Consider the following 17,597-nt stretch of genomic DNA (forward strand, 5'->3'; position numbering starts at 1 on the left):
TGTTTTTTTGAAAATTTGATCGCACAGTCCAAGCTCCTATAACTTACTGTAGACTGTGTTATAGCGCGTGGTAGACCAATGCAAGTTCACCAGCAATGATTTTCAAGTCGTCGTTTGTTGGGCCTTTGCTCAGGCGAGGAGAGCTGAAGAAAGTAGTTATCTTGGATGAAGTAGTGACATCATTTGCTTTGCTACAAGCAAACGCAAATGCAAGACGTTAAATCAGGAAATTTCCAATTACTATGTGCTGAGCAGTAATATATATTACCCGAAGTATTCATGTGCTGTACACAGTCAATGTCGCCATGTTCGATGCTAAACTCACGTTAGCAGATTGAGCATTTTGCTTTTTAAGCATTTGTCTCTGCTGGTCCAATTCAGAAATTCGTGAGATACGTACACATGTACCTTGTTTTCTAATTTTGTGGCGTTTTAGCTTCGTCAGTGTGTCAGTACGTCACCTGTGATTTAAAATAGAGAAAAGTGACTTTCGTGCTGGATGAGTCAGTTAAAGGGAATGATGTAACTATATGGACACATTTAATTGGAAGTACAGAAGTGTGAAATTTCTCAAAATGAGGCCAGAAAACGGAACACGGTCCAAGGCTTATTCGATTTCCATGGGTAGTAAATTTGTGGATCTTTCGCTCTGATGCTTATGCCTGTAGATAGGACTTGGAATGGAAGCCACATTGTTTCGTAGGGAGCTGTAGGTGTTGTTTTCCGTGTTTACGAATGCGTTGAGAAAGGATGGGTTATAAGATCTTGTTGAATTCTTATGCAAGTATGATGGGTAGGTGAGGGGAACTGTTATTAGCGGCTTTATCAGGAGTAAGTGGAAGTAGGACTATTACAGAGATCAGGATAAGAATCTGTATAATGGAGAACATTATAGATGGTGGCAGGGATTTCTGGATAAAAGTACTGGGAAAGAATGAAGGGCCGGATCGTAGAGTTCATATTCCACCCATATGTACCAGGTATCAAAGAAAGAGTACAATTTTGGTGAATTACCTTAGATTGTAAAGTATGTTCTCGCAATATCTGTTTAGTGAGCTATTCAGTTAAAACGGTGTAATCGATGTATATGAGTACGCGGGCAAAGAACCACAAGAACCGTTAAGTTTAATAAAGTGCGGTACGTTTTTCACGCTATACCGGTGTTGCAGAAGAAATGGCCAATTTGAGGCATAGGACAGGACCGATCTTTCGAAGCAAAAATGTCTACTAAAAATGAGCTCTAAAATGCATACCTTAACAGCTACGAGCACTTGTTCAATAGAGGAAATGCACTTCACAGTAGCGATGATGAACAAGTGTAAATAGCTCTTAAGGTTCGCACATTAGAGCCCACGTTTACTGGAGAGTTTTCTCCTGTTGTTGTGCGTAGTATCACCTCTGAGAACATGGAAAACAAAGAGCCTGAAGAGAAGAGATTTGTTTCAGAATATTGAAGATAGAGTGCCTTCAGCTCTTCTGATATGCATTTTAGAGCCCATGCTTATTAGCCTTTTTTCCGTCGAAAGATGGTTCCTGTCATCCCTGACCATTCCTCCTGGGAGATCCTGTGTATTTCCGAACATATATACCTAACTATTGTAGTTACTGTCATAGTTACACATTTTGGTGAAGATCAACCAGGAATATTGTATTAAATGTGTGGTCGTATCTGCCCAGAAACAACAACAGTTTGTTTCTTCGTGATGTAAATTTAACTCTTTCTTCTTTCATTTAAGGACTTAAAGAATGTAATGGACAACGCAAGAGACGGAGTAATATTCTTCAGCATGGGATCTTTAATAAAAAGTGCAGATTTTCCACAGGAGTGGGTTCAAACCTTCCTCACAGTCTTTTCTAAACTCAAGCAACAGGTCCTGTGGAAATGGGAAAACGACACCATGTCTGGGAAACCAGCAAATGTGCATCTGAGAAAATGGTTTCCGCAGTCTGACTTGCTAGGTAAGGTATACCGCTCTTCCTGTCAAAATGTACTTCTTTTCAACTAACGTTTATTAAATTTACTTTAGCTGTATCTCTCACTTTACCCAACACCGTACCACCATTACGGTACTGTGCCAAACCAGCCTTTATTATCGAGAGTACGAGCATATGAGCTACCGAACGAAATAATTTGTGACTGAATTAAGGAAATCTTGGATGCAGTGTCATCGAAAGATATAGAACTAACAGATTCTGACGTGCGACAGTAACATGCGTCGAGACCCTAGTTGTTGACGTTTAGTTTTGACGCTGAATACCGTATTAACTGTGATTTCAAAAATGATTCCGATGGCTCTGAGCACTAACATCTCAGATGATCGGTCCCCTAGAACATAAAACTACTTAAACCTAACTAACCTAAGGACATCACACACATCCATGCCCGAGGCAGGATTCGAACCTGCGACCGTAGCGGTCGCACGGTTCCAGACCGAAGCGCCTAGCGTGATTTCAGATTTTTGCAGATAACGCAGTTATCGGTAATGAAGTACTGCCTGAAAAAGATCCTAAAATAATCAGATGTCGCAAAGATACAGTATGGTGTTAAGATTTGTGATTTCCTTTGAACGGTTAGAAACACAGCAATTTGAGCTTTACAAAAGTAAAAAAAAAAAAAAAAAACCTTGGTATGTTGTGGAATCAGTAATAATCATCTTGGGGTTGAAGCTCTTTTTTTCTTGTTTGCTTTAACAATACATGTTTTTGGATAGGGTCTGCCATTACCAAAACACAGTTTTTGCTTTTTAACCCAGACATGTTTCAATGCAGTTGCAGCACATTCAGTGGGATTTTATTTTATGGCTGTTGAGGATAAAGAATGTTCTTTACTGTTTGTATACATGTAACTATAAGTTTTTAAAACGTAATTACAGATATTTGAAAAAAAAAATATAAAATTACGAAATCACATCTTTTTGCCACATGGTGTGGTCTTTCTGATTCTACAGTTACTGTTTTGTTACACAGTTTGTAGTTTATTGCTTAAGCCTAAATTACGATTTGAAAATTATTATCGCTATACATGAAATTAATTCTGTGTGTGTGTGTGTGTGTGTGTGTGTGTGTGTGTGTGTGTGTGTGTGTGTGTGTGTGTGTGTGTGTATCTGTGTGTGTGTGTGTGTGTGTGTGTGAGAGAGAGAGAGAGAGAGCAGGTTTGAGGATATCTCATTATTATTATTATTACAAGGACATTTTTACATTTTTTTGTGTGTGCTCTCAACCTCCTCCCACCCCCACCACCTCACCCTACACAAAAGAATCCTCAATCCCACTGTCACACTCACTCTTTCTCTCTCTCTCTCTCTCTCTCTCTCCCTCTCTCTCTCTCTCTTTCCCTCTTCACATAAACACACACACGAAAAAAGTCCTTGCAATAATAACTATAATAATGAAAAATCCTTAAACCTGCTCTCTCTCTCTCTCTCTCTCTCTCACTCTCTCTCTCTTTCTCTCTCTCTCTCTCTCTCTCACACACACACACACAAATGCACAGACACCTCTGAAAGATTCACAACAACCGCCAGGAACACCTTCAACTGCTCCACTGTGAGGTATTTGTTTTACACCTTCAACTGTTGCACTGTCCGCCGCGTTTGTTTTTACAGCTGGTAAACAGTTAGACAGTGGCAGTGACAGTAACAGATGAATGTATAGTGGTTGAAAGTGATGAATATGAGGAAAAAGAAAACGTAAGTGAAGCATAATGTAAATAGACAGAAAAACACACACACACACACACACACACACACACACACACACACACACACACACACACACACACACACACACACATAGAATTAACTAATTTCAGGCATAGCCATAACAATTTTCTAATCGTAATTTTGGCTTCACCAATTTGTCTACTTTAAGGTGTAAGTGGTTGCAGATGACAAAATATGAAACAAAGCAGTCACTGTAGAAACACAATATATCAGAAAAACCACACCATGTGGTAAAAAGGTTTGAATTCATAGTTTTATGTGTGTTTTTTTCAGGTATTTACAGTTACGATTTAAAAACTAATGGTTACATGTATAGAGAGAGTAAGGAAATTTCTTTATCTTCAACAGCCATAAAATAAAAGCCCACTGAAGATGCTACAACTGCAGTGAAACATGTTTGGGTTAAAAAAGAAAAATTGTGTTTTGCTAAAGGCAAAGCCTACCCCAAAAACATATGTATGGAATCAATTAACTTACACTTTACCTAGGTATCACAAATTTGTAGGATAATTAAGTGGAATGCCTAGACTTAGCCATAGGCAAAGCAGATCATAGGCTTCGGTTCAATTCAAGGATACCAGGGAAATGCAGTCAACCTACAAAGAAGATGGATTAAAAATAGTCGTGCGACCTGTTCTACAAATTTGCTCAAGTGTTCGGGAACCCGCCTCCACGGCTAAGGTCGTTAATGCACGCCTGTGCAGTGGCGTTCGACTCGCAGCAAAACCGGTTCGAATCCTGCTGGTGGATGAGAATTTCCTTGTCAGTATTTGGCAGGCAAGCGAAAACGAGGCGGTAGCGAATAGTCCCTCATCATGAGTCATTGAGCCAATGTCCTAATGTCCTGAATTAAATGTCAAACCTCTGTGCAGTGTCACGTGGTGCGAGGTCATGGCACACCGTTAATTGCGAACATTCGTTCGGATAGGGGCCCTTTGGCGCTACCCTAGAGGAGTAGCTTAAGTGCCGATATCGATTCTCCTTCTGACGCAATGGAGAACAGACGCCAACTCTCCCACGACAGTCTACTTGAGAAATTTCAATAATCAGCCCTTAGTGAAGAATCTAGGAACCGATACGCATTCCTTAACACATTTCTCATGATATTTGAGAGTTGCTTTCCATTATAACGTTCTAAACGTGGTACTAGTAGCAATAGGCAACCCGGGTCACTACTAGTGGGACAAGGATATCATGTAGATCAAAGTGGGAATTATATCAAAATGTTACAAGTAGTCACAATGAAGATACAGTAGTCCGATACAAACAATATAGTAAGGAGCTTAAATATGTTATCAGGAATGCAAAGAGTATGTGGTATGAAAATAGAATAACTAAGTCACAGGATAAATTTAAAACCATATGGTTAGTTGTGAAGGAAGTGTCTGGTCGGCAACACAAGGTCGACGATATAAAGCCAGTTCGTAGTAAAAATATTTATGTTAATAATACATCAGATATACGTACAGTATATAACAATCATTTTATGAGCATTGCTGGTCAATTAAATAAAAATTTTGTTTCTACAGGGAATCATATAACTTTCTCGGAAAAATGTCTTTCCGAAACTGATGTCTGAAATATTCATCCGTGATACAGACAAGGAAGAAATTGAGTCAATAATTAAAGCACTGAAGAAAAGGACTCTCATGGATATGGTGGAGTGCCTAACAGTGCGTAGCAGAATATTAAAGTACAGTGCTGCGCATGTTAGCCCTTTACTTAGCATATTTGTAATTTTTCCTTCAAGAATGGTCAGTTTTCTGAACGATTAAAGTACTCATTAGTAAAACCACTTTATAAAAAGTGAGAAAGGGATAACGACATTTTAGACCTGTTTCTATGTCATCATTGTTTGCTAAAGTAGTTGAAAAGACTGTGTATGTAAGGATGATTAATCATTTTATAACACACGATTTACTATCAAATGTAGAGTTCGGCTTTAGAAGTCGTTTAACATCTGAAAATGCTGTATTCTCATTTCTCTGTGAGGTACTGGGTTAAACAAAAGGTTTAGAACGCTAAGCATCTTTTTCTGTTTAACTAAGGCATTTGATTGTGTTGATCACGAAATATTGTTCCAGAAGTTGGATCATTATGGAATACGGGGAGTAGTTCACAATTGGTTCACCTCTTAGTTTAGCAACAGACAGCAAAAGGTCATTATTCACAATGTCAAGAATGGCTGTGATGTGGGGTCTGAGTGGGATACAATCAAGTGGGGGGTGCCCCAGGGATCAGTGTTGGGGCCGCTCCTGTTCCTTATTTATATAAATGATATTCCCTTTAGTATTATAGGTAACTCTAAAATTTTTCTGTTTGCTGATGACTCTAGCTTGGTAGTAAGGGATGTTGTGTGCAACATTGGTTCGGTCTCAAATAGTGCAGTTCATGACCTAAGTTCATGTTTTGTAGAAAATAAAATAACGCTAAATCACACTAAGACTCAGTTTTTACAGTTTGTAACACATAATTAAACAGAACATGACGACTTAATTTCGCAGAATGATCGTATGATTAGTGAAACTGAACAGTTCAATTTTCTAGGTCTTCAGATAATAGTAAACTGTCGTGGAAAGCCCAAGTTCAGGATCTTGTTCAAGGACTTAATGCTGCCATTTTTACTGTTCGGCCGGTATCTGAAGTGAGTGATCCTTCAACACGAAAATTAGTCTACTTCGCTTATTTCCATTCGCTTATGTCGTTTGGTATTATATTTTCGGATACCTCTTCCCTTTCTGAAAGGATGTATTTGACTCAGTAACAGGCGGTTTGGGCAATAAGTTGTGTAAGTTCACGAACCTCTTGTCGATTCCTGTTCATGAATCTGGGTATTTTGACATTAGCCTCTCAATATACATATATTCGTTACTGTTATTTCTTCTTAACAATATTAACTTATTCCCAAGAATAAGTAGCTTTGACTCAGTTAATACTTGGCAGAAATCATACCTGCATTTGGATCGTACTTCCTTTGCTCTTGTGCAGAAAGGTATGCAGTGTAATGCTGCATTCATATTCAAGAAGCTACCACTCGAATTCAAAAATCTTAGCTGAAATCCACGCGCTTTGAAATCGAAACTGAATAGTTTCCTCATGGGTCACTTCTATTATGTTGAGGAGTACCTTGAAAAATTAAGATGATTCGTGTTGTATTGTTGATTGCGTTTACTTAAACTTATGGATTGACTTTTTTCGGGTTCATAAACATTTTATTTTTATCTCTTATTACTTTCATGTTGTAATTTCATGTACTGACATGTTCCATGACCTTGGAGATTTGCTCCTCAATTTGGTCGTACGGAACTTGACGTGTAAATAAAAATAAATAAAATCTCCCACATTCGTACCCGTAGGGACTGCGAAAGCACGATTCGACTAAATACATAATTTTTCCCACGCTCAGTACGCGACGTGAGTGGGAAGAAGTGCTAATAGGTGGTACAGTGGATAATACTTTCTGGTGGCACTTCACAGTACTTTCCAGAGTGCAGGTGTAAATGTAGGTGTAACTAAATTGAAAATAGCTTGATGCCCGTAAGTTATTTAATCGTCGTGAAAACCCTCAGCATCTACGTATCTAGCGGGTCTCAGAAAGGACATCTGATATAAGATGTCAAACAGAAAATTACCGATCCTCTTCTCAGTACTACAGGTGGTGGACAAAAAAAGCAAAAAAAAAAAAAATGTAAACACCAAAAACACAACACATTACCATGCCTAATATGGTGTAGGAAAACTTTTGGCATTCTAAACAGCTTCCATTTCTCCCGGAATGAACAAATATAGGATCCGTATGATTTTCAGTGGAATCTTGTACCATTCCTCTTGTAAAATAGAAGTAGATTCTAATAACGATAATAGAGGTGGATAGCGATTACGCAACCTTCTCTGCAAGGCAGACCACAAAGTCTCAGTAATTTTGAGATCTGGTTGCTGTGGTGGACAGGATAGATGTAACAGTTAGTTCTTGTGCTAACAAAGTCAGTCCTGGGAGATGCAAGCTGTGTGAACTGAGGTTTTGTCGTCAGCATTCGGGGACTAAAATTGTACCATGGGATGGACCTGATCAGCCAAAATGGTCACACAATCCTTGGCCGTAACGCCACCTTACGGAATAACAGTGGGATAGCACGATATGGCTGCCCAAATCTTCACTGAACCCCCGCCGTGTACTCGGCCAATGCTGGAAGCAATGTGAAAGAGGACTCATGCGCTCAAATGACTTTCTTCCATTGCCCCACAGTCCGAGTCTTCCTGTTACGAGTATTTGCATCACTGATGTGTGGTTGTTGTATTCCAGCTCGCTCCGCAATTACCTGCTTACGGTGCTCTCATTATGTTGTTTAGGTTCGCGAGTGCGACATTCAGTTCGGCAGTGGCTTTTTTAGCTATCGTCTTCATACTTTCCGTCACGGTCCTCTTCAGCGGCCATCTGTCCTGATTACTCACACACACTTTAGGTCTCGTTGTGACTTAGAGGATGATGTTTTCCGCTTCCATTCCAGGAGATATAAATCTTCGATTCGCTGCCTTATGAAATGTCAAACACTTCGGCTGTCTAGTTAAGGTAGTAAGAGGTCTACGGATGAATAAAGCTACTACTACTACTACTACTACTACTACCAGCAATTTACCCAATCTCGAAGTCACTTAGCTCGGAAATACTGCACTCACAACAGCGTAGAACACTGTTCCGACCACGGGTGACACTTCCAACGTTTTGAGGAGACTGAGAGGTGCCGCTCGTGGCCTATTGCAGCAGCGCAGCAGACAGACGGCTCGCATGTAACATTATGTGATTGCATTATCATTTTAAAGCATTCACTAATCGAGCAGTCGCTCGGCAACAGCTACAGTTAGCAAATAATGTTGCGAGAATGTAAAAGGTGAACGACCTGTGACGTAATTTGTTTATTGTCGAAGCGCCGTCAGAGATGTAGTGAGTTATTGACATTGAAAACCGCGTCGCGAAAAGCGGACAGAAGAAGAACACTTTTACACATTTTCTTTTTTTTATGAACGAGGTATTCTCGATGAACAGTTACTCATTCTTCTCTTCTCTCTGGTAACTTCTGTCGGACGCGCATGTCTTGCCGCCGTATTATTATCGTTAAAAATAGTATTATTTTAGAGTAAAGTAAAGTGCAATACTGCATAGCAGTAAATTTATTGTGCGACGTGTATGTGAAAACGTCAAAGGAATTATTGTCATTACGAGAAGAGAAGTGCCAGTCAAAACGGCACACATGTTAAAATTCTTCATTGTAGTGTAAGTTCATCTATTAATTGCCATAAAATCAGATTTAAATGGAATTGGTGTATGGACTATTTATTTAGTGTAGAATCTATGTCTCACTCCTTCATGAAGTTATTTAATTTTCTTTATGTTTCTGCCAAATACAGAGTTCACAGTCACGAATTCTTTCGTCGACATCGAACGGTAGTTGTATGCGGCGAAATATTTTCTCCGCGCCATAATCGACTGGTAAATGCATGATAAACTACGGTCCCTCAGGAAATTCATGTTGAGCTATCCAAAAAATAATTATATTTTGAATAGGAATTTACTCTCCTCTGCAATGCAACTTCCGACTGATCAGACGATTCAACAGGAAACAGCCGCACACGGTCGGCGTTCGCAAATATATTTCCACCGCTGATTATAGCTATATGTTACACCACAAAAGTAAACATATTGTTATAATTAGCGACTACGAACGGGGACATTTATAACTGTATGTTTATGTATACACATCACGTAAGCATATCTTTATAAGCATCTGCATTTATTTTGAAGCACGCATTTCTCTCAGTGTTTTCCATACGTTTATACAACATCCCTAACTGTCTGTTTGTCATGACTTACGAGACAACTTCCAAAATTAACTTATACGTGTCGTCCCAAGCGAAGACCACTGCACATGAAAAGTAGCACATGTCTCAAGTTATTTGGCATCATAAACACTGAGAGCCATGGAAAATCAGTTCTGCTTATATATAGCGCATATACTCAGAATATGCCCATCCAGTGTTAGATAATGAGAGCAATCTGCCACTTCCTACGAACTGTGAATGTAGTTTCAAACCTTTTCTGATTTTTTCCTCACGTACAATACATCAAGTATTCATTTCTATAGTAATCGGAATTTTATAGCCGTTTCATTCAGGGGAACTCCAATCTTTAAATAATCGGTGGTTAATGGTTCTTTTCAAGCACTTACATCGTACCAGTACTAACGATTACCTCCATGCGTCCGGATGTGCCCAAATCTCCTTTACCTGGGTACGCCTGCTTACCTGAGTAGTGACACGTTTGTCTATCACGCAGCGAGCCCAGATTGGGTTCCCGGCAGGGTTAGAGGGACTGGCAATTGTGCTGTCCTCATGACCACAGACGCACAGGTCACCCAATGGGGCGTCAGCTGAAATAAGGCTTGCACCCGACGGTCGAGCTTCCTTCCCCCCCCCCCCCGGAAGGAAGCTCTCGCCCAACACTGTCAAACGATCATTTCATTTCATTTTCTCTTATTCTCACTACCCGAGAGAGATAGTGCTACTTACGAACTCAGTAAAGGAAGTAAATCGTATGAAGTGTTTTCCTTTCCAACCACTAATTTCATTGAAAATGAAGAACTGATGACTTTAATATTCATAAGAGAAAGAGGCACCCTGACGTTTAGGCAGCACTCTCAGGTTTCCTATGAAGCATGTTCTCTCAATTGTCGACCCCTTACTCATGTCCGATCGTCGTAAAGAAAATTGCTTTAGGAAGAATGATATTTTAGTCGATATGGAGATTTCTTTCTTTCGGTCTCTTCCCGCGCCAACAGGGGGTCGGCCTGTAACCAATTTGTGTGCTAGACACACTGGCCAGCTGGAGTAACAGTCTGAGGTGCGATTTCGTACGACAGCAGGAGCACTCTCTTGGTTATCCCACGCACCCTGATTGAAAATCTGTACTTTAGTCTGGTGATTCGACCTATTGTGCTGCCATTCAAACAGCATTCCAGGGGTGTTTTCCAACAGGATAACGCTGGCCCACATACTGCTGTTATAACCCAACATGCTCTACGACGACATGTTCGCTTGGCTTGCTCGATCAGCAGAACCCATCGAGCACATACTCGTATGAAACGTCGTGGAACTATAACTCCGGCGTCATCTACGAACAGTATTAACCGTCCCTGCATCGAACGATCAAGTGCAACAAGCATGGAACTACATCTCAAAATTCGACATCCGGCACCTGTAAAACAAAGTGCTTGGACGTTTGCATTCTTGCTTTCAACACTATGGCGGTTGCATGGGTTATTAATGAACTTCCCTCGCGCTTACCTCAACCTGTAATCTTGCAATGTCAATCACTTAAATATGTTACCTAATTAAATGTTTTCCCGAAATGTGATTACTCTACATTAATTACTTTTCAATGTTGTGACATTTTCCGTTAGCGTAATATATATATATATATATATATATATATATATATATATATATATATATAGGGTGGACAGAAAATGTCTTAAACGCTTGTCGTGATTTTGTAGGGCAGATTGTACTATTGTACTGAGACATAAATGTTAAGAAAGAAATGCGATACGTTGCGCCGTTTCCGGATTATTTAGCATTGTAGTTAGCCAATCAGATCGTCGCGCGCGTAAATTCAAGTTTCAGCTAACGAGACAAAGCTCTCGTTGGGCAACACCGCCCCTGGCAGACCGCTTGAGTGTGAACGCGCGGTGCCCCGATTGGCTAACTTCTACGCTAAATAACTCGGAGACGGAGCAACGTATCGAATTTTTTTCTTAACATTTGTGTCTCAGTACAACCTGCCCTGTAACATCCCTACAACCTTTTCACACATTTTCTGACCACCCTATATATATTACGTGGCATTCGTTGTAACTCGAACGAGCATCGAGGCATGGAGTTGAGCTCAGTTTGGATGAGTCATTCCGTGCTGCTTTGGGTTTGTGCGAGCATTCTTTATTCGTAGTAACCTAAAGTAAGAGCATATGGACTATCAGACAAATTGTGTGATTGGATTGAGGAGTTCCTAGATAACAGAACGCAGCATGCCATTCTCAATGGAAAAATGGTTCAAATGGCTCTGAGCACTATGGGACTCAACTGCTGTGGTCATTAGTCCCCTAGAACTTAGAACTACTTAAACCTAATTATCCTAAGGACATCACACACATCCATGCCCGAGGCAGGATTCGAACCTGCGACATTCTCAATGGAGAGAAGTCTTTCGAAGTAAGAGTGATTTCAGGTGTGCCGCAGGGGAGTGTCATAGGACCGTTGCTATTTAGAATATACATAAATGACCTGGTGGATGACATCGGAAGTTCACTGAGGCTTTTTGCAGATGATGCTGTGGTGTATCGAGAGGTTGTAACATTGGAAAATTGTCCTGAAATTCAGGAGGATCTGCAGCGAATTGACGCATGGAGCAGTGAATGGCAATTGAATCTCAATGTAGACAAGTGTAATGTGCTGCGAATACATAGAAAGATAGATCCATTATCTCTTAGCTACAAAATAGCAGGTCAGCAACTGGAAGCAGTTAATTCCATAAATTATCTGGGAGTACGCAATAGGAGTGATATAAAATGGAATGATCATATAAAGTTGATCGGCGGTAAAGCAGATGCCAGACTGAGATTCATTGGAAGAATCCTAAGGAAATGCAATCCGAAAACAAAGGAAGTAGGTACAGTACGCTTGTTCGCCCACTGCTTGAATACTGCTCAGCAGAGTGGGATCCGTACCAGATAGGGTTGCTAGAAGAGATAGAGAAGATCCAACGGAGAGCAGCGCGCTTCGTTACAGGATCATTTAGTAATCGCGAAAGCGTTACGGAGATGATAGATCAACTCCAGTGGAAGACTCTGCAAGAGTGACGCTCAGTAGCTCGTTACGGGCTTTTGTTAAAGTTTCGAGAACATACCTTCACCGAAGAGTCAAGCAGTATATAGCTCCCTCCTACGTATATCTCGCGAAGAGACCATGAGGATAAAAACAGAGAGATTAGAGCCCACACAGAAGCATACCGACAATCCTTCTTTCCACGAACAATACGAGACTTGAATAGAAGGGAGAACCGATAGAGGTACTCAGGGTACCCTTCGCCACACACCGTCAGGTGGCTTGCGGAGCATGGATGTAGATGTAGATGTAAATGATTAGTGCTGACCTGTCACTCTCTCGGCATCCTATCATCAGGCGTTTTTAATGGGTGAGAGATCTGCAGAACGTGCTGGCCACAGTAACGGCCTAACAAGCACTGTGTAGCGCTAGGTCACCACGGAACGGATACTACGTATATGGTCCTGCATTATCTTATTGAATGACTATAAAGCTTTTCTGTATCAGATGCAGAAAGCTTCCCTTTATCAGTCGGTGTATTTGCTTTGAGAATAGTTGTTCACAGTCCGACATGCTTGAACTGTAAGAATTTCTAGTCATTATCGCCGCCTCAGGAAGAATCCACACAGAGTAGTGGCTAGTCTACAAAAATGTAATCCCCTGTATATGAACGATTTTCTAGTAATCGTGAACAGGACCTGACTGACTACTAAGAAGAAGTGAAGTGTCAGACCTTACTATTTCGACAATGCTACTGATACAAGAGATAAAGTTTATCGGCGGCCGCCGCTGAAACCGAAGAAAAAAAAAAGACATTTATTTGACGTCAGCATTCCTGTAATGATCGAACAGTGGCGAGACTTTGTTTAACTGAATTTTGATTATGGTTAATGGTTTACAAGGTAGTCAAGAATTTTATGATGCACTAGTATTGCTTATGTGAAACTATAAATGCGTTCAGAATGAGATTTTCACTCTGCAGCGGAGTGTGCGCTGATATGAAACTTCCTGGCAGATTAAAGCTGTGTGCCCAACCGAGACTCGAACTCGGGACCTTTGCCTATCGCGGGCAATTGCTCTACCATCTGAGCTACGGAAGCACGACTCACGCCCGGTACTCACAGCTTTACTTCTGCCCGCGAAAGGCAAAAGTCCCGAGTTCGAGTCTCGGTCGAGCACACACTTTTAATCTGCCAGGAAGTTTCATATCAGAGCACACTCCGCTGCAGAGTGAAAATCTCATTCTGGAAACATCCCCCAGGTTGTGGCTAAGCCATGTCTCCTGATCATTCTTTCTTTCAGGACTGCTAGTTCTGCAAGGTTCGCAGGAGAGCTTCTGTAAAGTTTGGAAGGTAGGAGACGAGAGACTGGCAGAAGTAAAGCTGTTAGTATCGGGCGTGAGTCGTGCTTCCGTAGCTCAGATGGTAGAGCACTTGCCCGCGATAGGCAAAGGTCCCGAGTTCGAGTCTCGGTCGGGCACGCAGTTTTAATCTGCCAGGAAGTTTCATATCAGCGCACACTACGCTGCAGAGTGAAAATCTCATTCTGAACGCATTTATAGTTTCACACAAGCGATACTAGTGCATCATCAAATTCTTGACTATCTTGTAAACCATTAACCATAATCAAAATTCAGTTAAACAAAGTCTCGCCACTGTTCGATCATTACAGGAATGATGACGTCAAATAAATGTCTGCTTATATTTTTTTTTGTGTTTCCTGTTCGGTTTCAGCGGCGGCCGCCGATAATCTTTCTCTCTTGTATCAGTAGCATTGTGAACCGATCGTCGGTTATACGCAGCTAGTGTCAAGGTACTCAAAACCATGGATGTGGCTGACAGCGTTCCCATAGGCATCACACAACTCTGTAACATATTCCATAACGTTCAGAGAAGGAAATTCCCCCTCTTGGAGTCGGCCGTTGTGACTGAGCGGTTCTAGGCGCTTCAGTCCGGAACCGCGCTGCTGCTACGGTCGCAGGTTCGAATGCTGCCTCGGGCATGGCTGTGTGTCATATCCTTAGGTTAGTTAGGTTTAAGTGGTTCTAAGTCTAAGGGGTAATGACCTCGGATGTTGAGCCCCCATAGGGCTTAGAGCCATTTGAATTTGAATCCCTCTCTTGGACCAGGTCAGTATACTCGGCTTCCCACTTGTCAGTCCCTTCACTATAACGGTACGTGAAATGCAATAACATGTCGGCAACATATGCACCTTTACAAAGCTAGAACATGGGGCACAGTCACCTGCCTTAACAGGCTGCTGAATGAAAAGTTCCCTGTTATCCTCAGTGACTCCACACACCATCACCCACATCATACATGCATGAGCACCTGGTTTTGTCTGAAAAGACGATGTGATGTCTCTCCTCTGTCCATGTAACTCGCAAAATTGCCATACCAACAGTCCACAGCACACCAGACGTTGTAACGCTGTCTACTGAATATTTTCTGCAAACATTACCACCCCCAAACTCAAGATACCAGATGTGGCTGAACGATCCTGCACGAGCGTGCGAACTATATGTCTGTCCTATCAGGTGCTTGTCCTGCAGGGCCATTTGGATACAGCATGGCGATGAGTATAGCTCTCTACTGATTCCATCGATTACGTACGGACATGGTAGTTTGGTGCCCTACAATACCAACAACAATATCGTGGGTGATGAAGCGCTGTTGACAGGCAGCGAGTCTGCTGCTGTCGAATTTGTGGTTGTATACGTTTGTGCTTATAGAGGCATGACATTATCCTCTCCTAAATAACTTTCAAAGGTGGTTGCTGAAGAGGAGCCCAATGCATAAACTTTCCTTGTGCTCAGAATTTACGTACCATTGCTCGTACCTGCTACGTGTGGTTGCGCTACAAAACAATCATTTACGCACCCAACTATATTTGTTGCAATTTGCCTTCGCGATGTTGTAATTTTAATACCCGGAAGTGTCTTAAGTTTTGTAGCTAACATATCTGTTTGTCAGTGATGATGATGATAATGATGATATTGATGTTTCAGGTCACGAAAACGTGCAGCTTTTCATCTCCCATGGGGGACTGCAGAGTTCTTTGGAAGCGACCGCTAGAGGTGTTCCGGTGATCGGTATGCCAGTTGCTGCCGAACAGCGCTATAACGTCCAGAGGATCACCAGCTATGGATACGGCATCAGACTAGATCTGCAGAACATCAGTGTTCAGTCCGTGGAGTGGGCTGTTAATGAAGTTTTAAACAACCCAACGTAAGTCATTGTGTATTTTGTAAACCGCGTATAATATCTGACGAGAAACAGTCTGCGGCTCACAGACACCTGTTCGTACAAAATAACGCGGAGCATGCTAGACAAAATAGGGCGATGACTCAGACCCAGATGGAACCCGGACGTTAGAATAGCAATCACAGGTAAGTTACACCTGACCAGCTGAACGTAATTGAAAGATATATTCCACGCTAGTTTTGGTAAATATCCGTCTGGTTCCAATTCTATCTCATAAAACGCGTTACACAAACTATTGAAGTAAGATACACGGAATAAAGTTGACATGGTCCTCGCAGAAGTGATGCACACGGCTTACCTGACTCGAGTTGAGATACAACCATGAGGACGAGATCTAACGAAGAAAATAATTAAAAAGTTGAGAAGTTAGGTTAAAGTTCTGAAAGGATGTCGATGATAATACACGCCTGGAAATTGAAATAAGAACACCGTGAATTCATTGTCCCAGGAAGGGGAAACTTTATTGACACATACCTGGGGTCAGATACATCACATGATCACACTGACAGAACCACAGGCACATAGACACAGGCAACAGAGCATGCACAATGTCGGCACTAGTACAGTGTATTTCCAACTTTCGCAGCAATGCAGGCTGCTATTCTCCCATGGAGACGATCGTAGAGATGCTGGATGTAGTCCTGTGGAACGGCTTGCCATGCCATTTCCACCTGGCGCCTCAGTTGGACCAGCGTTCATGCTGGACGTGCAGACTGCGTGAGACGACGCTTCATCCAGTCCCAAACATGCGCAATGGGGGACAGATCCGGAGATCTTGCTGGCCAGGGTAGTTGACTTACACCTTCTAGAGCACGTTGGGTGGCACGGGATACATGCGGACGTGCATTGTCCTGTTGGAACAGCAAGTTCCCTTGCCGGTCTAGGAATGGTAGAACGATGGGTTCGATGACGGTTTGGATGTACCGTACACTATTCAGTGTCCCCTCGACGATCACCAGAGGTGTACGGCCAGTGTAGGAGATCGCTCCCCACACCATGATGCCGGGTGTTGGCCCTGTGTGCCTCGGTCGTATGCAGTCCTGATTGTGGCGCTCACCTGCACGACGCCAAACACGCATACGACCATCATTGGCACCAAGGCAGAAGCGACTCTCATCGCTGAAGACGACACGTCTCCATTCGTCCCTCCATTCACGCCTGTCGCGACACCACTGGAGGTGGGCTGCACGATGTTGGGGCGTGAGCGGAAGACGGCCTAACGGTGTGCGGGACCGTAGCCCAGCTTCATAGAGACGGTTGCGAATGGTCCTCGCCGATACCCCAGGAGCAACAGTGTCCCTAATTTGCTGGGAAGTGGCGGTGCGGTCCCCTACGGCACTGCGTAGGATCCTACGGTCTTGGCGTGCATCCGTGCGTCGCTGCGGTCCGGTCCCAGGACGACGGGCACGTGCACCTTCCGCCGACCACTGGCGACAACATCGATGTACTGTGGAGACCTCACGCCCCATGTGTTGAGCAATTCGGCGGTACGTCCACCCGGCCTCCCGCATGCCCAATATACACCCTCGCTCAAAGTCCGTCAACTGCACATACGGTTCACGTCCACGCTGTCGCGGCATGCTACCAGTGTTAAAGACTGTGATGGAGCTCCGTATGCCACGGCAAACTGGCTGACACTGACGGCGGCAGTGCACAAATGCTGCGCAGCTGGCGCCATTCGACGGCCAACACCGCGGTTCCTGGTGTTTCCGCTGTGCCGTGCGTGTGATCATTGCTT

The 17,597-nt window shown here is 42.5% G+C and overlaps 1 protein-coding gene across 1 annotated transcript in view; it reads left to right on the top strand.

Annotated features, from left to right (window-relative positions):
- LOC126285199 (uncharacterized) overlaps nt 1–17,597 on the top strand; it is a 120,875-nt gene that overhangs the window by 90,902 nt on the left and 12,376 nt on the right. The window contains exons 10-11 of the mRNA XM_049984505.1: nt 1,737–1,959; nt 15,604–15,823. Coding sequence (XP_049840462.1) covers nt 1,737–1,959; nt 15,604–15,823 — 443 coding nt within the window. The remainder of the gene's footprint in view (nt 1–1,736; nt 1,960–15,603; nt 15,824–17,597) is intronic.

The sequence above is a fragment of the Schistocerca gregaria genome, chromosome 8 (assembly GCF_023897955.1).
Source record: "Schistocerca gregaria isolate iqSchGreg1 chromosome 8, iqSchGreg1.2, whole genome shotgun sequence".
Classification (NCBI taxonomy): Eukaryota; Metazoa; Arthropoda; class Insecta; order Orthoptera; family Acrididae; genus Schistocerca; species Schistocerca gregaria.